This window comes from Epinephelus lanceolatus, chromosome 17 (assembly GCF_041903045.1).
Source record: "Epinephelus lanceolatus isolate andai-2023 chromosome 17, ASM4190304v1, whole genome shotgun sequence".
In the NCBI taxonomy this organism is placed as follows: Eukaryota; Metazoa; Chordata; class Actinopteri; order Perciformes; family Serranidae; genus Epinephelus; species Epinephelus lanceolatus.
The window spans coordinates 10,634,524-10,657,653 of NC_135750.1; the positions used below are offsets into that span (position 1 = coordinate 10,634,524).

Below are 23,130 nucleotides of genomic sequence, written 5' to 3' on the forward strand. Positions count from 1 at the left end.
TCACCTATGATTACGAGACAAAAAAAAAAGCATTTGGGTACTGTTTATGAAACCCAGTTGTAAGGGGAACTACACCCATTTCCATTATTCATACTTTTTATTCCTGTGGTCTAAGACAGTCCAATAATTTTAAAATAGATGAACAACTCTGTTCCAAATCCCAAAGGTAGCGTGCCCAAACTCAAACTTGTGATGTCATAGGGTATTAAGTCCAGAACTTCTCCACGGACAATGGATTTTCTGTTATAAATGACACTGAGAGCAGCCAGGGGAATGTTATTGGTACAGTAGTACATGGGTACATTTGCTGTGTCATAATTAAGAACACTACAATAGAATAACGCTAATTTTGGAATATAAAAGAAAACAAACATTCTGTGGGCCCATAAAATGAGGCTCCTATTCGTTGTCTATGAAGCAGCTCCAGACTTTATACCTGATGGCATCACAAGTTTGAGACTTCTGGGCACCCCAACTGACTTCTCTGGTTTGTGGCTTTGAGAGAGCATAGCTCATGTTCACAAATATTAATTGAACTTTCCTCAGCCATGGAAATAACATAATGGAGTTTTTAACTTGGGTGCAACTCCCTTTTAACCTGATCCTTTCAATGCTTTAAACATGCAGCATTTGTAGAGGCAAAAATCGGCGCCTGGAAGTGGGCCTGTAGGCACCCGACCTTGTCCTCCACTTGACTTCTCAATTGCGCTTTGATGTAGATCTGATACCTTGGAGTCAGCTAAGTAATACTCAAGGAAACACTGGAAACACACTTAATGTGTTCACAAGCTTTAACACAAACAACTCATCGAGTCACGCTCCGGAGCAGGACTAAAGTTTCACTTTCTGAGGTGCTCCTTTTATGCTGGTGGAGATTCAGGAGAATCTCCACCTTCTTTCTTTAGCCCTTCCTACCTGAGTCCAAATCTATTGGTGGTTGGCCTTTTTGCCTTTGTCCAGACTTGCCCGAACATGCCCAGGCATGTTTTAATGGTGTATCATTTTTCCATTGGCCTGTGAATCCCCAGATTCTCCCACCATTAGGTTAGAGCTCAGGTTTACACTATTTTTAGAAAACATATGGAACTCAGGGACTATTTCTATAAGTCCCTTGTGCCTTTATGCAATATAATCTTTTAATGTGCATCAGGTTAATACAAACACTTGGGTGTATGTGTGATAGGTTATGTGTGTTCTTTTTAGCATGGATACAATGTGAACTTATATCATGAATACTTTGTTATGTATGACAATGTTTTAACACATATAGATGTATTTCACTCAGTGTTATAAGAACTTATGCATAAAACATGGTTATATCATGGTTATATGACTTTTTCTTAATCAATTTATGCAGTATATCACTTTTACTGGATTAGGGATTAATTCTTACACTACACATTACAGCGCATTCCTTACTTCATGACATACTGACTGCTACTGCTGCAGTGATAAAAGATCATCCTTTCTTATACCACATATACTGCATTCACTTAACACTATAATTGCAACTACAAGTGCTTACAACTGGCCTACTCACTACTATGAGTGGTAATACACAGCTTATGACTGTGCTATTAGCAGTGTCTGCACCAGTTGTTCAGCTTTACTGGTCCTCTGAAGCCACTTAAAGTCTCACTGTGGTTATCACAAGGCTTTGTATGGGTTTAGTGGTAGTGCCATAGGGATTACATAAAATGAAATCCATCTGCCACCTGTGTAAAGTAAGGTTGAGGGTACATAAGGCCTGAGTGGCGAGTGTCTGCAGTACAGCCATACCACCAACAGGGGGAGCCTGAGCACAAACCTAATCAGGAGGTCAAAATATAAACTAACTAAATAAATAAATAAATAAAGGCTGTAGTTCCCGGATGTACAGTACTGCTGCACCTCCCCCCTTCACCTCCTCTCTCCTCCCCTCTGCCACCGCCTGCTTGTCAAACCGAGCCTCCTCCTCCGCTTACTGTCCCCTCCCAGCGGGTCTCCCTCCCTTCGCCACTGCAGTGAAAGCTTCGGTACGGGAGAGACGGCCAGACGGAGAAGAGGAGCCTGAAGCTGGGTATAAAGCTAGGACGAGACCTCACAGAGAACCACAACTACCATATTGTTTTTCTGTCCCGCTCCTCGCCACAGCTCGGCGGCTCTACCGACTCCCCCCCTCCCCCGGTTGGACCTCTTTTCCGCTCACATCGCCTGGATTTCATCATCCGACCTGCAAGATGGTAAGCGAGCCACGGCTCCTCGTTTCAGCCTGGTAAACACACCAGTTGGCAGATTAGTGTGGCGCTTTGACAGGTTGTTTTTCACAAGTTAGCAGTCGACAGCGCGGAGAGGAGGAGGAAACGCGTTTCTCACCCACTTCTGGCTCCCTGTCGCGCCTCTGTGTGCAACACCCCGGGGCTGACAGCAGCCTAAAGCCTGTGGCCCAGATATTTCTTATCCCCTCTCCGTGTAGCCTGCACTCTTATTAGCAAACCAGACCTGTGCAAATTAGTTTTGGTGACAGAAATACACGCTTATCAGGCCTCTGAGTGTGGCACGTTTTGCACAGCAGGCAGGAAAATGCAACTCTGCATGAGCAAAATGTATCTGAATGTTTCCAGGTAGCATGGCGCTGTGTTGATACTTGCAACAGTGTCTCATCTGAGCACTGAAGCTTTTAATACACACAAACGAGGCTACATTTGTATCTTTGCAGCGGTGCTACAGGAGGCTGCCATAGCAGGCCACACTGCTGTCCTCATTAACTGCTATACATGTACATCCAATACACTATATGAGGGCTGGTTGCCTAATAACCGTGAGACGTTCACGTACTGACCAGTAGGAGCGGATCTGACTGTGCAGCAGCGTCCAGGCCTGGATCCACTCTCCAAGCTGACTTGTTGTCAGTGCTTGCAGGGACGTGTCCAGGAATTGTGGGTCCTGTGCACAGAATTTAAAGCCACCTCTCCTTCCCCTCCGCTGTCCTCATATACCCATAATTCCTTCGCATCCAGTCCAGGTTAAACACCTCCACACATCAATTTACTAATCAGTCAATCAGTAGATGTCTTAAGACAGAGGAGGCAACCTGTGACTCCAGAGCTGTATGTGGCTCTTTAGCCCCTCTCTAGTGGCTCCCTGTTAAAATTTTAATTTTCATTACGCTCCAGCCCTCCTGCGACCCCTTACAGGATAAGTAGTTATGGAAAAAGATAATAGGTGGTACAGTGGTGGAGTGGTTAGCATTGAAGGTTCCTGGTTTGAACCCAGGGTGGGGGAGCCCTTCTGTGTGGAGTTTGCATGTTCTCCCTGTGTCATCATGGGTTTCCTCCAGGTACTCCAGCTTCCTCCCACAGTCCAAAGACATGCAGGTTAATTGGTGACTCTAAATTGTCCGTAGGTGTGAATGTTAGTATGAATGGTTGTCTGTCTCTATGTGTCAGCCCTGTGATAGTCTGGTGACCTGTCCAGCCCCCATGTGACCCCTAACAGGAGAAGCAGTTACAGAAAATGATGAAGTAATTGTCGTAGGCCTAAAATGATTGTTGCATTCTTCAGCTATAAAAATGTGTAGCCTATAGGCCGATTTAAAAAAACATGTTTTAACATTTTGTCAATTAAAATGTGCATCATACATCTGTGGCCTGGCGCCTTTTACTCTAACAACATCATTAGCAATGGCGACAGTAGTCTAAAGTCTCTCTAGCGAGGCTAACTGGATTCAAAATCCAAGAAGGGAAAAGTCAAATAGAGAATGTAACAGTGCGTGGACAAAAGTGTTTGCGTTCACTGGCAACGCTGCAAAGTTAAAGTACCAAAGAATCAAAAAGAGCCCAACTTCAGAGTAGCCACAAATAATGGACCCTCAATTACACCTGTTAGTGATGCTGATAGGCTAAATTCAACTAAGACTTGAATATGTTTTGCAGTTCCTGACTAATTTTTTGGGGGCTAAAAAAATGGGTCTTTTGACAGTAAAGATTGCCGACCCCTGTCCTAACAGCACGAACGTGGTAGCCATTTGTTCACTGGCAATCCCATGTTTGTCAAGGCAGGGTTGTCTTACTATTCTGTTGTGTCTGGGGTCTCATTCATAAACACTGCATACACACAAAACGAGGCCTGAAAAAGGTGTACGCCCCTTCCCACGGAAAAGTTGTGATCTATAAATATAAAACAGATTTGATGGGAGAAACTTTGACCCATCTTTACGAAAGTTTTGGAGATGGGAAATTGGCAATGCATGCAACAGATTTGGGTTGCTTTAAGGGGTGGGGGGAAAATTACACAGCATAGTATGGTGGTAATTTGTGTGGCAGTATTGTTACAATACACAGATGCCAAATATTGTTTTGTTAAGTTATATTAATCATTAATATTATAAATACAAATCAGACTTTTGGTAGCCGACTAGACTAATAAAATCAGTGCAATAGATACACATTGCTGCAATAATTATGATTATGTGAAGTGAGAAAAACGTCATTTTATTAGATAAAACAGATGTTGGCAACACCAGGTTTTATAATTAGCAGTTGAAAAAAAGGTAATAAATGACAATATGTTATTACAACAGTCTGCATATCACAAAACACGTAATAATATTGTATCATGTGGCCTCTGGTGATCCCCACCCCCAGTTGCTCAGGCCTGTTGTTTACCAGTAGATTCAAATGTCTTTAAATATCGAAACGAGCCAGTGTGGTGTCACAGGGTCTTCAAAATAGAGCTTGACCAATAAATCAGTCTGCCACATATATAGGTTGATGTTTTTGTAGATATATCGGTGTCAAGAAACAAGACAGGCATGTCAGAGATATTTGTTTGAGGTAATTTAGAATCAGTGTCACCACCAGTAGACGGACAAGTTTATTTTGTATCTGTCAAATGCAATACATTCAATATTGTAGAAGTCAATTATATTTCCAGAAAAAAAAATCTCTTAAAAAAGCTGTTGTTTACATTCATAATGATTCAGCTTGGGCCCTGATTTAATACCAGTGAATACAGTGATGTGTACTTTAAATTTGCATCGTTAAGATTGACACCAGCCAACAGAGTGTGTGATCTCACCTGGGGCCTGTTCTAAGAAGCAGGTTTAGTGAGATGTCTGCATACATTTTCAGAGCAAAACCTCAAATCTGGAGCACTGACTGATGTTAAAAGAGCAGTCCTGCAAACCTGATAACAGTAAAGTGGCGTCTTGGTTGGATAACTGCTGTGTAGCCGTCAGGAGCTCATGCATTGTGATTCAAGGTTACCGTCCCTCAGGTATTATTCTGCAAATCATGGTGCAAATACAAAGCAGGATATAAACCACGCACATGGACTGAGACCTCAGAGCATGTTTGGTCCGTGACACAGCATTAAAATGCCCTTAAATTCCTATAACACATACATTAACTAGAGACAGGTGAGCTGAAAATGCGAAGGACACCTTGTTAGATTGGCCCTGCAGCAGTCTCAACTCTCTGCCAGAGGGTAGAAACTCAGGGCGTGCGTGTCGCTCAGATAGTGTGCCAACTTGTGTCCTGTCAAAATGCATTCTTCTCAGCTGTGGGGGGAGGCTGGGGGCAGGGACGCACAGTTGCTTAAGCATGTAGTGGAATGATCTGATGCTAAGGGGACCATATGCTGCCTAGCAATCAAGCGCCACCCACATAAGGATCGAGCCGGAGCTAATGTAAAAGAGATAAAAGCCACAGCGAACCACCAGCAGGAGTGATGATCAACACTACGTGATCCACACTTCCAACCAGCCCACTCAATCTGGATTTATTCTCCTCACTGGCCGTTGCAGCGCTGCGGTGCTCGGCCTGCACCGGAGCCAGCAAGCAGTCACAAACTTTTGTCAGTAAACACCTATTTGTGTGCAGGGCACAGAGGATAGAAAAGTTTAAAGTAACACTTAAATGGCATGCTGCGGGTGGCCTGCCTCTGTAATCGCTGGCTGGAACAGGATGTTTAGAGGATATAATGCATGAGAGACTGCTCAGTAGTGCTCAAAAGTTGAAAAGGTCAGAATGGATGTATACAGTGATACTGACACTGATGTAGGAGGAGGTGAAGAGGTTTCAAAAGCTGCTTTGAGTTTTTTGTTTTGTGCACCGACTAAGATTTGGTATTGGGATACATACATACATACATACATACATATATACATATATATATATATATACACACATCACCTGTTGTCCAGAAGCGGAATTAATAGCTGATTAATGTTTTTTGGGCTCATTTAAATCACTAAAATAAATGTCTGTCTGCCTCATCAGCATTCAAGGCATCAAATGTGCTGCAAAGAAATAACCTCTGCACACTATTACTGGAAGCACTGGAACAATATCAGGCATGCTTACACAGCCTGAAGCAATTCACCTGCAGTAATAGTAGTATAGAGTGTTAATTTATATTTCTATATAGAGATATGATGGAAAAAATAACAGTTGACAATCGTTTTATATTGTTGTTATTAGAGCTGCCCTGACGAAGAATTTTCCTAGTCAACCAATAGTCATCTTTTAATGCCATTCGTCGACTAGTCGCCTGCATGTTTATGATATTAATTATTAAATTATATATTTTTGGCGGGGCAACACAATGGTTTGAGTTGAAGGTGTGAGAAAGAATAGTATCAGTAACATTGTTAACACTGTGCTACATTACAGAGAAATACAAAACCGTACTAATGAACCTTCATTAATATAGGCCTATATTTTATCTACAAGTGCACGTCACACATTGAGGGAGCCGCCTGTTAATGACGCTGTGAACTAACGTTTGGTCGACTGTGCAGATATCTGTCCATAGAGAGTAGCCAAAATGGCCGGTGTGCTAACTACACCAGATCAGCTCAAAATATTGTCCTTCGAAGTCAGAGGCTCGTCAGCCGATGGCCGATGGGTTCCAAGATTGCCTTGACTATAATAGACGAACATTGATCTTATACTTAAAGAACTGAAGATACCAAGTGCACAGTGGGTCTTTCTCCTCCCTGCTAGCTGGTGCTGGACAAACCACAGTGAACCAAAAGGAAATTAAAGTTTAGACAAAGCGAATCTGAGCACGTAGTAATTTAAATGAGTGTCAAGTCAACCTTAGTTGAAGCTTTGATTTCCCTTTGATTCACATTTATCCTTTGCTGTTATTAAGGCTGCTCTTTTAACACAGTCTCCTACAGCTGCAACCTTTCGCATGGATCCATATACTGCAGCAACAGTGTTGTTGTGTTGGTTTCTGTAGAAATTTAAGTGCTGGAACAAGAAGTCAGTCAATCATTTAGTTGTTAGAAATTAGAGTTTTAAATTAACCAGTCATTTTGAGTCGTTCATCCAGTAAAAGTGTGAAATATATGTTAGACTTTGTTGCCTTTATTCGTAAGTTGAGTCATTGTTAACTGAATATCTTTGGGGGTTTGACCATTTTTGACAAATAAGCATCCTCAAGAGATCTTTTTTAGTGCTTGGAGTGTCCAGTGGGCTTTTGTTGTATTTCTCACCATTTAATATGAACACAAATAAAGAACGAACGTTGGTTGCAGATTCATACCATCCACTAATTGTTGCCTGACCTGTGCTTTCCCTCAGCGTCATCATCATTGTGCTCTCTCTGCCGGGACCTCCTTGTGTCACTGCACTGGTCGTTATGTCCCTGCACCAGTTACACCAAGATCAAGTCAATCTTGTATTAAGCCGAGAACTGAGTTTCCTTATGTTCTCAGCACTTGGTGAATCCAGTATAGCTTCATCAACACTAGGTTAATGCATAAGAAGATTTAAGCATTGTTAGTTTACACAGCATTATGAGGCCTCCACAACCCTTTATAGGTTAGCACAAGTCGGGGATAGAAATGGCTGAGAGGATTAGCTCTGCCAGAGTTCCTTCAGGCAGCTGAGATTTTGGTAATTATTTTCATATTTGCACTTGACTCCTAAATCTGGCACAGATCCTCGACACACATGCATTCACACAGAAGTGCACACACATCAACATAGAAGCAGGGATACATGCAAACACACCTACCCAGGCAATATTACAAAATAATAATGACCGAGACCGATGGCTGTCAACTTGTAGCATCTCATTTTGATTCTTGCACATATCCTCCATGGCTCCTCGTCTGTGTAACAGAGTAGTTTACTGCGTCAGCAGGTTATTGGCTTGGGTTTTGCGTGCTGCACAAAGTTGGGCTGAAAAATGGAGGGGTGAACTCTATTTAAAGACCAATCCTGAACGCCCAGCTCAGCTCTGCTCTCTGCCGCGACTCTGGAGGGTTGAGCATGTTTATCATAAAGCTCAGCTGTATGGCAAGCTCGATGCTTGCAGACACATTTGTGTGGAGGAGGGAGTCTGGTGATCCCTGAACTAATCAAGCAAGCAAGGGAACGGAGGGAGAAACGGCACACACACACACACAACACAGGAATAATGCGTCAATAACATGCATTGTGTGGAAAAGTAGCTGAAACATGCCAAGCGAGACACACAGATGTTGTTTTAATTGATTCCCCATGTGCACACACACACACACACACAGCAGAGTTCTTTGCTTTTTGGATGGCCTTTGAGTTTATGGTGAACAGTCATTTTTGCCCCTCTCAAGTTCCCTCAATGGCCAAGTGAACGCCTGCGGCAGCTTTTTGAACATTATTTTCTTTCCACTCAAAGTATCAATACAGGGGGCAGCATTACAACACAGACATACTGGAAACAAACAGTGCTACAGCACATCTAAATACACACATACACATTGAAGTCTGATGCAGATTTTCAGGGCCGATGCTGATGTTTGTCCTCATCATGAAATCAAGGTTGGGAGTATGGAGCAGTCCAGTGTGTCCGTCCATCCATCCATTGTGCACAGTAGCTCAGGCTCCACAGATGGGATTCAGGGACTGATGCATGCCTCTGCTCTGTTCTTGCATTTCCTACATTATGCTAATTGGCCCGGTGCAGACACTGCAGCGCTTATTAATTTGTAGGATTTATGCAAGTCATCGCTCCTTTCCAGCATGTTCTAGGTTGCAGTGGCTGCACTCAGAGGGCAACACAGTGTTTAAATGTCGACGTGATGTGCAGTGTCTGGAGTACTGCATCGATACTTTGGAGTGAGGCCGGACAATATATGGATATTATATCATTCTAGTGATGTGAGGCGAGATCATGTTGTCTTTTCCTGGTTTTAAAGGCTACTTTCTGACCTCACCAGACTGTTATAGCTTTGCCCTCTTAGTCATTACATCCACATTACTGATGATTACTTATCTCACTATTGAAATATTTTGGATAGCACCATGAGTTATTCCTAAAACACTGTGGCGATATTGATGTCAAGGTATTTAAAATATCGTGGTATCTGATCTTCTCCTCATCGTCCAGCCCTGCTTCTGAGTAACACGTTATATCAGATTTCTTTTGGCCTTAGCCACAGTGGGAAATTTTAAACCTCAAATTTTTCATGTCATCATCATAGTAATATTTACCTGTAACATGAGAGTGAAGGATGTAAACGCGCAGTCATCAAAGCAGGCTTTTCATCAAAAGGCTGCTTGTCCGATCGACACATTTGGCCAGGGAAGCGACTGAGTAGCTCTGGCTGCTGCCTCATGCTGCTGCTGTGCCCTTGACTAAAGCACTAAACCCCCAAACTGCAGATAAGGCAGCCTGCAGGTGTGAATGTGTGCAAGTGTGTGAGCGAGTAGACGGAAAGGAGCATTCGTGCTCAGCAAATCTGCCTTGGAAAAATAAGAAATCTCTCTTTTACAGACAGTTTTTGATTGTGTTTAAGAAGTTAAGGTGGACAGACTGTATAATGAGTTGGATGTGACTTTCAGACATTTACAGAAATGTAATAGAACAGGAGATATAAAGAGGTGAGGATTTTACCTTTCTACTCCAGCACAGTGAGCTAGTTATGATGAAAGGGTCACTTACGACACACCAGATAAGAATTTGTCGTCATCTGATTTTGCTGTAGCGTGCGAGCAGTGTACATTCTTATGTCCTGCCAAAGATGCCTCAGAAAAGCCCTCCACGTCTTCAGCCCCATGCACTGTACTCCCCAGTCTTTCATGTTATGACTGGGTCTATAATTAGCCGTGTTTTTGGGTCGGCCGTAGCGTTGCTGCTGAACCAGCGACGATGCCAGACTCTTCATTATGCAAAATGTGTTTTGTGTGCTAAGGCCTAATTGATTCTGAATGAAGCATGCATTATTGATGAGCCAACACGAGTCTCCTTCTCTTTCTCTTCCTGCTCTCCATCCCCCCGCTGTGTATGCAAGATGCTGTTTCACTTTGTTCACCTCCTTTCCTGCGTTTTTATGATCATCCTATCTCACATCCTCCATTAGCATCCATGTAAAGGGGGAGCTCAGCGAGAACAAGGCGTAGTGGTTTGTCAAAGAAGACATGATAGAGGAGTTACTCCTGACACAACGTTAACCACACCAGCGACCTAAGGCAGGCCTTAGCTAGTAAACCTGTAATCCTCAACGCCAAATCTGCTTTGCTGTAAGTCTCTTTACCTCCAGAGGCCCTGCAGCTAGCACTTAAACCACATCATGGATGTAGCTGACAGTGCACACACACCCAACTCTCATTTACCCACCCTTTATTAAGGTGTTTTTCTTTTTATTATTCACCTTTGTGAACTTAGATAAACTTAGAATAAGATTATTAGGTATCAGTGTGTTACTACTGAAAGCAAACATTTTAAATGATTGTTTGAACAGTGACTCAGAAGGGCAAGTTAAGTAATCCATTCACAAAGATACACAGAGATTCTTTCACTTCTTCTTTTATTGTATTCTATTTTGATTTATCTTTTGGATATTGGATGCTGTCACTTGTGTCTGAAATCCATTTTTTTAGCAGGAAATATTGAAGGCAGTGTGTTGCCTCTGAGGCTTCCCCAACATTCACAATTTACATAAATTTGAATCTGTTAATCACTCATTGTGCATTTGGCTTAAAGGGACAGATCGTCCCAACATCAAAAGTAGTGTGAGTTGCGGAAAGCAAAGTATTGCCTGTAGAGATGTCTGCTAGCTCGCCTAGCATCACTGAGCTAGCTAACACTACAGCTCAGCTGAGGAGGACGCCATTAATGTTTACATCTCATGAGCCTCTTGTCCATGAGTAGATGCACGCTTCCTTCTGCATAGTGATATGGTAGGGGGGTGTAGTTTGATAGAAAGAAAACAGTTCCTGCATGACACTGCTCACAACAAGGTCTGTGGATTATCTTGAGTAACTGGGCCATGATGTCAGGAAAGAGACATTGCTGTTGAGTTTTTCAGATGTATTTTTTGGCGCTTTGAGCACCACAAGCTGAGTGCCATCTTGTTTCATATTCAAGAGAGGACAGACATCTCTACAGACGATATCTCCAACACCAAAACAATCTAGATTGCTAAATAATACAGGTAAGAGGCAAAATATGTATTTGTGATTCGGGGGTGACCTATCCCTTTAAAAAAAAACAAAACAGCATTTTCCTGGATTGTTTCACACTGGTTGTATTGTTTCTGTGAAGCCTGGTCTTTGGAGAAAATCCATTTTCATGACAGTTTGTTCTTCGTCTTTCATACTTGTTGGTTACTGCGACTGGTTTATTTTAGTCTTACTTGACTCACCACATGATTAGCTTATGTTGAGTTTTGCCAATAGTAACAAATGGATTCGTCCTTCAGACCACCCACTGACTTGTCAACTACAGAAAAAAAGCCAATGTCCACTCTTACAGGAGCTTACAAAGCTCTGAAGACACCGACTGTTTGGCCACTTGAATCTGTTTCATCTGGTCTGACAGCTTCATAACTATTTTCTGCTTTTTGTTACACATGTTGATTTCACACACACACCTTAAGGTGCAACCTAGACATATCATCAGTGGTGCAACCCGGGGTCATCGGGTGTTTTGGGTCTTTCAGCATCATACACCCTCGCCCAGGCAACCCAGCTAGAGTTGATCAGAATCCCCGGCTTGTGTGGTTCACGGATCACCCCGTGATTGTCTTGATGTCTCTCTTGCTGTGCGGTCCTCAGATCCCCAGCAACTTGAGGGCCCTGTAGAGCAACTGGCAGCCAACTGGGGTAGCATCAGGTCTTCCACCCCCTGCTTGGGCATATGCCTGCGAGCTCCTCATACTTGGCCTTCTTCCTCTCAAACGCCTCTCCCGTCCAATCTTCTCAGGGCACAGTCAATTCCAGCAGGACCACCTGCCTTGATGATATGATTCTGACACGAGAACCATGTCAGGTCTGAGTGTGGTCACAAGCAAGAGCTGCATACATGTTCTGTATCAGTTGCCATACAGTGGCACTGAAACCTCAATAACAAGCAGTGTTTGATGAACTCTGGTGTATAGTACTTGTTGTTTACCCCTTGTTTTGTTGTGAAAAACACTTCCATATGAATTATCTGAGATCTTTTTGGATAACTGCACCAAATCCGTGGCCTCGGGTCTACCTCAAGGTGATTTCTGAAGCACTTAATTTGTAGTTTGTTTAGGCACGTGGCACTAGAAGTGAAATCAGATAGATTTTCTTCCAGTTTGTCTGTTCATCAAGTCAACTCCTCCATGTGCAGGACTCTCATTGTTCTTTTCTCCATTTCTAGATGTGACATATTTTATGATAGCTGAAGTTGTGGTGCAGTCTGGACTTATGTCATTGCCTCCTATTTCTGCACGATCTCTGAAAAGTCACTGTGGACCCGTATTGGTAATGCAGTAAAAGGCAACAATAAATCATTTTCTTAAGTGCTGACCAAGAGCACCAAAATAAAGGTGCGAACAACAACCTAAGTCTCACATAGCATGGTGAGGGCGCACTGAGAGTCTGCCCTTGAAGCTGAGGACGCTGGTTCAAGGCCTTTAATCCAAGACCCTGGTGTAGCGTCCTTTAGCAAATCACTGTGCTCTGTAGCGTGGTGAGCTCCGTGTAGTGGAACAAACAAAAGGACTTTTCCCTTCAGGGATCAATAAAGTATCACATTGGCACTATTACCCTCTGAGCCACACAGGCAATGGGACACCCAGCCCCAGTAATGCTTTAGTCATGCGCCATGCACTGAGCTGCACCGGAATTCGAGCCGTTAAACTGGCAGTGCCCAGCCACAGTCGACTTGTCGTTCCACAGAGGGAAACCATGTATATGTCAACATGTGATCACCGCACCAGCGGCTGACTCTGCTCTCCTGATAGGGTGTCAAATGCTAAGTCGCTCTCCTGGCTAATCCTGTGTCACCTCTTTCTCCTCGCTGCTCTTAAAATACCACAGCCTCTCTAAGGTAAGTCTGCTGTTGTGAGGCAGCACAGTCATAAGCCAGCAGATGACATAACTGGCACCAGCTTTTTTCCAACCAGTTCAGTGTGTATAGTGTATCTGTGTGTCACTGCAAGGAACAGACAAGAAGAGCACTACTTATGTGTCATAATTCCTTTGGTGCGATTACATGAGCAGTTTTCTTTGGTCTTAACCTCAGAGTTGTTTTTGTTGCACTCACACTGGCAAACCAGTCAGAAGCCAGTTAACTTTTTGCATAATTTACTTTCTCTGGTTTTCGTGTTGTGTACAAATTTGCAAAGGAAGATTGCAATATGACAGTCCTTTCGGGCTGCTTGCTGTCAAATCCATTTTTTCCAGGAAATCTGACATTTTAGGGTTCTCTGTAGGGGTGGGCGATACGGCCCTAAAATAATATCACAATATTTTAGGGTATTTTTGCGATAACGATATTTTTGACAACATGACAAATTAGAAAAAAACGAATAATTATTAATATAAGAAAATAGAATTGCAACAAAATAAGTGATATAGTTTTATAGTTTGCCTTCAAATATTCGGTAAACAAAACAAAAATCTCTAATTTCTTTATTTTGTGAACAACAACAGTAACTCAGATTTAGATTCTGTATACAATATTAATAGTTCAACTAAATAAAATCTACCACACATTACACATTTAAACAGCTCCCAAATACAAAAATGTCCCCTGGGATCTATAAATCAACAGGTGATTTCCTTCTTTTAGTAAAATCCTAAATGATTGAGTTGTTTTTTTTCCACCTGGACCTTTATGCTCTGCCATTTCTCCTCTAATCATCACGCTATAACCTGTGACAGGCTGTTATGATACCACAACTATCACACATTCACATAAACATAGGTTTACATTCAGGGTATGAAATTAACAAAATATTTTGGGGGCAATTTTGGCCCCCACGGTCTAAAAAATGGGGGCATTTTCAAAATGTTTGAGGGCCATCAAAAAAATTGTAATTATGTTCTAACAATAAACACATGAAAAGCAAAACCAACTAAGATAGTGTCTTCACTCTTCAGTAGAAACCACTATAAATGAAATAAATAATGGGTTACATAAAGTTATGGCTGCAAAATATCACTCAGATTTCCTATATTCAACCAGTTTAAATGTGATGATTTAACCATTAATCTACTGATAGCAGTACTAATGTTTCACCACATTACAGTTACTTTTACTGTTAAAAAGGCCAAATTACTATAAATTCCTTAGATGCAATCCTAGAAGTAAGTTAATTTAAAATTTAACATTCATTCTACCTTAATTTTTCATTAATTTGTCATTGTGTAGACACAGATCACCCAAGAAATGGTTAATTTATACTTATGGTACAGCAAAGCCCCCTCCCCTTGTCTGTCAGATTACTCTCACGTAATCAGTGCAATCTCGTTGATTATGTCTGGCAAATGAGTTGTAGACGTGACGGTAAATTAATTTAATAAAAATAAAATTATACTTTAATGTCAGATTGTAATACTGTTAAAAATATAAATACATATAGTTGTTTCGAAAACCTGGGGGCAGGGCTCGACAGTGCGAGCGTTTCACTCGCATTTGCGACTAAAAATAGGTGTGTGCAAACTGTAAAAAATATTTAGGGGCACGTGTGCGCATAAAAAAATCAGCTGAAGCAGCCTATATTTTTGTCATTAAAAAAATATGATAATCTAACCGCAAATGTTGGAGGAACTCCAGCCGCTTTCCCTCTTCCCTCTTCCCCATGTGACACGGTTAAGAACCACACCGCCCGCGGAAGCCCTGCGAATAGCCTCGAAGCACCGAGAAGTGAAGCCAGTTTCCTTTCGGCGCCCATGTTAACCGATTGTGTCATCCACACCGGCCGCACCGCGCAGCTCCGCCGCCGGCCCTGCAGCGATCATTTCGGCGTCTGGTCTATTTTCTGCGCGAGCCGCGAGCTAATGTGTCAAGCTGGGTAGTTACCCATGATGGAAAAACCCAAATGTGACAAAGACAACAGCTGGGAGCAGAACTGCTTGTCGACCAGCGTGGAGAAATGCACGTCTGATGTGAACGGAAGTGCTCTGGCTCGCGGGAGAATTTCGGTGCGCTGCACTTCGCAGGCAGGGCAGGCCCTGGCGTTATGGCCGGTTTTCCAAGCCACTGTCGACACAGTGAATAGGCCTATAGTCCCACTGTTGGCAGCGTGGAAATAAGTCAAAGTGTGGAGGAGACGGACCGGGAAAAGCGGCGGACCTCCGGGGAGGCCTGCTCCGTTCTCCCCGGTACCGCTGCTGGGCAGGGTGGAAATAAGTCCTGCAGAGTTTCAGAGGACCTGAAGAATGTTTTAGGATAGTAATAACATCAGTGTTTCCGCTACATTCGTTATTATTGCCGTCGCTGCTGCTCCTTCAAAACATTTGCAAATGCACCACCACTCTGAGACATCTGTGCACTTGCACAGCGCAGCAGCCAGTATAGTGAGGAGAGCAGCGGTGAGGGGAGTGGGGGAAGGCTCCTATTTAGGGATGCACCGAATATATTCGGCTGAATATTGCAAAAAAAACCACACATTCGGTATTCGGTGGAATAAGTGAAAAGCAAGGCCAAATAATAGCGGCGTGTTTTGATAACGCAATCAAACAGCGTGCGGTGATGGACAGAGTAAAATGTCGGCAGTGTGGCGATAAACAATAACGGTGAATCCCGCCGGTTGTGGGTTGAACGGGGGTCACAGACACAGACAGGAATACCTATTCCTGTCAAATACGGCGGTGCATGATAACGGCTTACCGGCGAAGAAGTCCGGCTCCAGGTGAATAACTTGTTGTCATGACTGCCCAAAAGTACCTGAACAGCTGAGCCATGGCAGCACACAGTATGTGGCGTATCAGAGGAGAAACTTTAGGGACTGTTCATTACTTATGAAGGGACTGTCAGAGGAGGAGTGTGGCTGGTTGATTTTTATTTCATTTATTTATTTTATTTTGATCCCCCCTATGTTAATCACTGATTGATGCTGTTTTTGAAGTATGAATAAGTCAATAAGTAATTTATTCCACTGAAATATCATTGATGTATTATAGAAAAGTGATTTATCTTTTTATAAATGACAAAAGGCACATCTGCCTCAGAACCATGATACTTTCACTGGTATTGTACCATGGGTCCCAATTGAGGGATGAGGAAACACTGAACATTATAGGCTATAAGATAATCATATTGCAAAGATAATATATGTAAGATAATAACATTGAAGACAAAATTAAATCGCAATATTTTTTCAAAACTTGATGATTTTACCTTTCTGTACATTTTGTATACAAATTCATTAAATAATTTTGCTTGTAAATGTCTATTTGCATCATGTTTATTACGGAAAACACATTATTTGATCAATTTATATTGTGCCCCTAATGTTCTTTGTGCGCTCCTTGGGAAAAAAGTTAGCGTCAAGCCCTGCCTGGGGGCAATTTTGGCCCCCGGAACATGGCTTTTGGGGGCATTCTTGGATAAATTGTGGGCCAAATGGCCCGTGGCCCTTGCTAATTTCTGACACAGTTTACATTACAAAATCACCTGACGACACTGACTCCCATGTGCGCACAGCAAGAGAGGAGAGGGAGTGACGCTGTGCTGCTGCCAGAGGAGCCGCTGAATGAGTTCCCTCTGAGCTGTAAGTCACTAAAAGAGTCTGAGAAGTCCGGGCTGTTCATAAAACATTCAGGACGCCACAGTTTATTCCACACTACTGAAGCTGCTCCTCTTTTTAGAACCACCATGGTGTCGGTAATAATTTTGCTTTCAGCCATGCTTGTTGTTGCCGTGGGTAACAGTATGACGTCAATATGTCAACAAGTCGAAATATCGTGGGTATCACGATATGAATTTTTCATATGATAGTATACCGGTATTATTGTGAACGAGATGATATGGCACACATCTAGTTAGCTGTAGTTTGCTAAGGTTGCATTATGAGCATTTTCAATGTGGATATTTTGTGCAGTGGAAGTCTAAATGCTTTAGACTAAGCTTTAAGCATTCCCTGGATGAATGCAACTTTTGTGGTTGTGGATGGGCTATGCCATATCCTGGTATCCTGGACACTACACGTAGTCCATCTCTGGACTTGGCTTCTGGATGCTTAAACTGGGCTGCATATCCATTCTCAGTTTGGTGTTCCTCGATGGGGCTGCAGGACAGTTCCGGTCGATGGCTTTCTGGCCCAGAGCATCTCTCTCTCGCTCTCTCTCTCTCTCTGAGCTGTAGGACCCACATCCCGTCCTTTCCACCTCTCTGCAACAGGGACTCCTCACTGATCGTTCAGCCTCACTCTGCCAGCAATCAGACTCAGGCTCAGTGGACACTGCAGTGTTGGATGGGATGGGATGCGGATGTGACTGCTGAATATGAGCCAACGCCACACATATACACACACACACACACACCACCATGCAGCATCTCTGGGTTTTATGGTTCATTTAAAGAGCCTTTGCGTTATGCTGGGGGATTTGATGCTGTGCATTGCATGATGCACAATTTGAAATAGGCTGCACATGAAAATGGGAAACTGCCTCAAGGGGTTTGAGTGAAACATTACTTTGAAATAGTCACAGAAACTGATCTGAGTGGCTTGAATTTATCAAAGTGCGTGCAATCTACTGTTACCTCCTCGTCTACACAAAGATTTCACCCCAACCTCAGTAAACATCAGGACTTATCATCCCTCAACTAAAACAACTTAAAACACAAGTTAGAATCATACCAATTGATGAGTCTGTAGGGATGCAAATATATGAGATTTTCACAGTACGATAGCCATCTCAGAAAATATTGCAGTTTCATGGCATCATGGTATTACAGAATTTAAAATTTGTTTATGGAAGTGTATGTAAAAAGTCTGCCCTTTGAATATAACAAACAAAGGGGAGATTATCTGTCCAGGTCCATTTTTTCTAATATTGTAGATAAGCAAATGTACACGGAATGACAACCGTCAACTTTTATATCACTGCATACCATGAAATCTGTATATCATTGCAACCCTACCTACAGGCTTAGCACATGGGAGAAGTTTCAGTTGGTTGCAAGCTGCAGTGTCACTGCCAGATGCCACTAAATCCTACGCACTGGACCTTTAAAGCAGCGGTTCCCAACTGGTGGGTCGCAGTCCAAAAGTGGGTCGCAGGTCCATTTTGAATGGACCGCAAGTGACTACCGAACATGAAACAAGCTTTACTTTGAAGTACAGTGAATTTCCAGCACATTGCTTATATTTTGAAGTGCCGTTTGCTGCTGTAGCGAGGTGGGTGAGTTGTTGCCTCCGCTGCAGTAGTTGAAGGACACGTTTGCATGCAGACTATCTGAGCAATTGACATCCACAGTTTCTTGACAATGAAAGTGTTTACTTTGAAAAGCAGGGAAGCATCACACTGAAAGATTTTTGCATTTGATAAAAGCCCTCACACACGATCTCAGAGTGTCTGAAATGCATGACTCAGCTTAAGTGGTTTTGTGTTTATAATGCCGACACAACACTGCTGCATCTATGCACATTCCCGTCACACCAGCATACCGGAGGAGCTTGACTTCATGCAGGAATGCACGATACCATAATTCAACATCACCACACATAGTACACTATATCAGCTGAAGTTACAATCCATCACTTTGACTGAACAGTATAGACTCCAAGGTCCAGAGTCTAAGCCTTTACATTTGCAGTTGATTAACAGGATGTACTGTAACCTCCCTCTTTGTATCAGGAGGTTTTAGAACACCAGCAGCCTGTCTCTACAAACATCATCACATCTCTAAATGTTCAACTGCAGGACACAGCTGAATGCTCTCTATTGTCTGCATTATTCCTGTTGTTGAAGAAAACCTGTTGTATGAAAATGAAACCAGTGCTGACCACAGATCACCAGGCGCTACTGTCTGTTTGCTTTCCCAGTGGGTGCTATTGTTTGTTCAGCGAACAAGGAAACAACTGTTGTGTAGAAAATAGTCTAAAAATACTTGTTGGTACTGTAGGCAACTCAGAGGCAACTCAGGGGTTCTGAGCTTTAACTAGTTAAAGACTTGGTATGTGAATTGCATAGAATATAATTTACATGGTGAACTGAGGTCTCATTTGGGACCTCAGAATTGCATCTCTGCTTTTGCAGATGATGTGGTTCTGTTGGCTTCATCACACCGTGACCTCCAGCATCCACTGGAGTGGTTTGCAGCTGAGTGTGAAGAGGGTGGGATGAGAGTCAGCACCTCCAAATCAGATGCCATGGTTCTCTGCTGGAAACCGTGGATTGTTCCCTCTAGGTTGCTGCCCCAAGCGAGGGAGTTCAAGTATCTCTGGGTCTTGTTCACGAGTGAGGATAGAATGGAGCTCAAGATAGATCGGCGGTTTGGCACAGCATCAGCAGTGATGGGGGCACCGTGCCGGACTGCATGGTGAAGAGGGAGCTGAGCCAGAAGGCAAAGCTTTCGATTTACTGGTCCATCTGCGTCCCAACCCTCATCTATGGTCATGAGCTCTGGGTAGTGACCGAAAGAATGAGATCGCAGATACAAGCAGCAGAAATGAATTTCCTCTGTAGGATGGCTGGGCTCAGCCTTAGAGATAGGGTAAGGAGCTTGGAAATTCGGAGGGAGCTCAGAGTAGAGCCGCTGCTCCTTCGCATCGAAAGGGGTCAGTGGAGGTGATTTGGGCAGCTGATCAGGATGCCTCCTAGGCGCCTCCCGTTAGAGGTGTGCTGGGCATGTCCCACTGGTAGGAGGTCCCGGGGCAGACCCAGAACATGCTGGAGGGATTACATATCTCATCTGGTCTGGGAATGCCTTGGGGTCCTCCAGGAGGAGCTGGAAAGTGCTGCTGGTGAGAGGGACGTCTGGAATACTTTCTCAGCCTGCTGCCCCTGCGACCTGGCTTCGGATATGATGTTGAAAATGGATGGATGATTCACATGGTGCTATGAAAGCACTTTCATGAGAATGTTAGTCGTGTTGTTTGTGGGTTATTCACACTGACAAAACCAACATGTTGCCTGATTGTATTTGGCAAGAAAAGTTTCATGAATACAGAAAATTCAACATGAAAAACAGCTGAGATATTAATTTGATGACATGCACTCAAGCGCAAAAAGGAGCCATTTTCGGGGCGCTGGTGGCTTAGTGGCAGAGCAGGCGCCCTATGTACAAGGCTGTTGCCACAGCGGCCCGGGTTCGAATCCAGCCTGTGGCCCTTTGCTGCATGTCATCCCCCCTCTCTCTCTCCCCCTTCACGCTTACCTGTCCTGTTCAATAAAGGCAAAATGGCCAAAAAATATCTTTAAAAAAAGGAGCCATTTTATATCATGTCAGGGTCGTATCCTTTCGGCAGATATCAGTCATCTTAAAAAAAACTCAACAGATGGAATGGATCTCTGCTGAACCTCTGAATATATTGCACATAATCTGAGGTTGTTCCTGTACTTTTTGCCATGTCTTTAGTTAGAACATTAACTGACACCTCTGTTTCTTTCTTTCTTCAGGGAAATGAAGCCAGTTACCCCCTGGAGATGTGCTCGCATTGTAAGTATTTTGAATCTGCTTGCTCTAGTTCTACAGGGCTCTATTTTGTTCACAGAAGACCTTCTAAATCTCCTAGAAATTTGACAGCTTCTTTAAGTACATGGCATTTTGCTGTGTGAAGTGGTGCCTCTACCAAAAACCATTCTGATTGTTTTGTTTGTACTCTTATGGGTTATTTTATGAGGTCTTTTGTTTGTGTTTGTGAAATTGTATGTTTGAATCAAACTGTTCATGTTCATGGTCATGTTTACATGACGTATGCCTGGTAGAGATCTGTGAGCCCCTCAGGAGGGGGAGGAGGAGGTTAACTGAGGATATGACTCACATTTCTTTTTTGTCCGCCTCCCTCACCTTCCCTACCTGATGACACATCAGCACATCTCAGCCTCCCGTGGTTGTTAAGCCCTCAGGGATGCAGATTTCTCACTGCTCGCTTTGGTGTGAACGGCACGTTTCACACCCTCAGGTTGTTAAGAACCAGGCTAAAATGGGTCCGCTGCTGCTCGGGTTTAATGAGCACTGAGACAGTGATGGGTCCCTCTGTAGTGTAGGTGTACTTCAGGGACCATGTCGCTGTTTGGACTGACCTCATCATGTTAGAATCAGAGCCACATGTGAATTATTATTTCAACACCAGGACAGGAGGTTAGTTGTTGATATTTTTGGTGTCACAGTTAAAAATGTGTTGCGAGAGGGAGTGAAATATTCTCCAAAACGTGAGGCTAATTATGAGCTGTAATCTGGATCAAACAGTGCAGCAGGTAAAATGAGACGAGTGTGGGAGGGACAGAAGTTCTGCAACGATTTAAAATGACACCAGAGTCTTAACAGCTACAGTTGTTTTTTGTTTTTCTGCAATTTAGAGCATTTTATAGACAGACAAAAACAGCATCGCTCTAAAAACATATACTTACATTGTAGCTCAGAGAGACTGTGAACAACAGAGGACTTAATTGTCACATACTCACCGTCTTTTAAGCATAATGTGTCAGTGTTTTGCAAAGTAACCCAACGAAGACACAAAAGCAAACTCAAACATATTCAAAATGCCACTCCTTGTTAGAGTGGGCAGAGCTGTGGGCACATTGTGGCTTTTCCATACTTAGCTTGTACTACTGTAACATCACGGGGGACAGGACCTTGGCCTGCCGGGCCTTCTAGGCATTCCTCCCCCAGGATTATGCCACCATGGTGAAGGGAGCTGGATTTGGACGATGCATGACCCTGAACTGAACCCATCGACTGCTTCTGCTTTCGGTCTGATATTTACAGCGTATCTGTGTCTCTCCCTTTTCGCCACTGTCTGTACTGCTTTGTTTCTTGTTTTAAAGACGCTATATAGGCACAAAATTTGGGGTTCTTATCCATATGTTACATATAGTGGATGTCATTCAGCACACCCCCAGTTTGGAGAAGCGGGCTGGAGTCTGACACAAGCTGAGCAGTCTACTGCTGTGGAGAGGTCAGCAACAAAACGTATTCTAGCCCCCCAAAAATCAATATCAGATTAAGTGTAGGCTACATTTAGATTATTTTCACTGCTTTACCTTAATGTCAGACACCAGTTTCCAATGGGAAAATGAAGCCGTTATGTTGCTTTCTTCAAAGCCAGACTCCATTGAGAAAAACAGCGATTTAACATTGCTGGAAACAGCAGCCTCTGGTCTACCACTGCCTCAATCAGTTTGTTTGTTTGTGTTATTGTGTGACTTTGGCTTTTAAAAGGGTTAGTTGGGATTCACCAAAGTCACACAGTAACACAAACTGATTGAGGCAGTGGTAGACCAGCAGCTCCTGTGTTTAGTGAGCTAAAATTGCTGTTTTTCTCAATGGAGTCTGGTGGCTTTGACGAGAGTGTAGATGGAGAGCTGAAGCTGTTAAAGCCATTCCTGTCCCTGAAAATACTCTCACTATAGTGTACACTTAAACTGATACTGAATGTTTTTCAGTGGGACTTATTTTAGGTGGCTAAAATATGTTTTATTGCTGGCCCCATCCACAGCAGCACATTGCATAGCTTCTGTGTCGGACTTCAGCCTCCTTCTCCGAACTGGGGGTGTGCCGACAGACATCTACTGTAGGTAATACACTGACTATGGATAAGTACCCCATGCAACCTCACTAAAAATGCAAAATTATCAGTAACTAAAAGAGAATTGTCAATAATATCTTACTAATCTGTCACTAAATCAGTGGTCAGATATATGAGAAATGAATAGATACATATCGAATGCATGCATGTTAGCATTTAGACACTTAACTGCAAGGATTACTTTCCTTTAGGATTAC

General features: G+C 43.1%; 1 protein-coding gene across 1 annotated transcript in view; it reads left to right on the plus strand.

The window, feature by feature from the left end:
* Window positions 1–1,890: 1,890 nt before the first annotated feature.
* The window catches only part of LOC117248246 (calcineurin subunit B type 1), a 45,821-nt gene continuing 24,581 nt past the window's right edge, over window positions 1,891–23,130 (plus strand). The window contains exons 1-2 of the mRNA XM_033613144.2: window positions 1,891–2,222; window positions 20,802–20,841. Of these exons, the coding sequence (XP_033469035.1) occupies window positions 2,220–2,222; window positions 20,802–20,841 (43 nt within the window). The 5' untranslated portion in view covers window positions 1,891–2,219. The remainder of the gene's footprint in view (window positions 2,223–20,801; window positions 20,842–23,130) is intronic.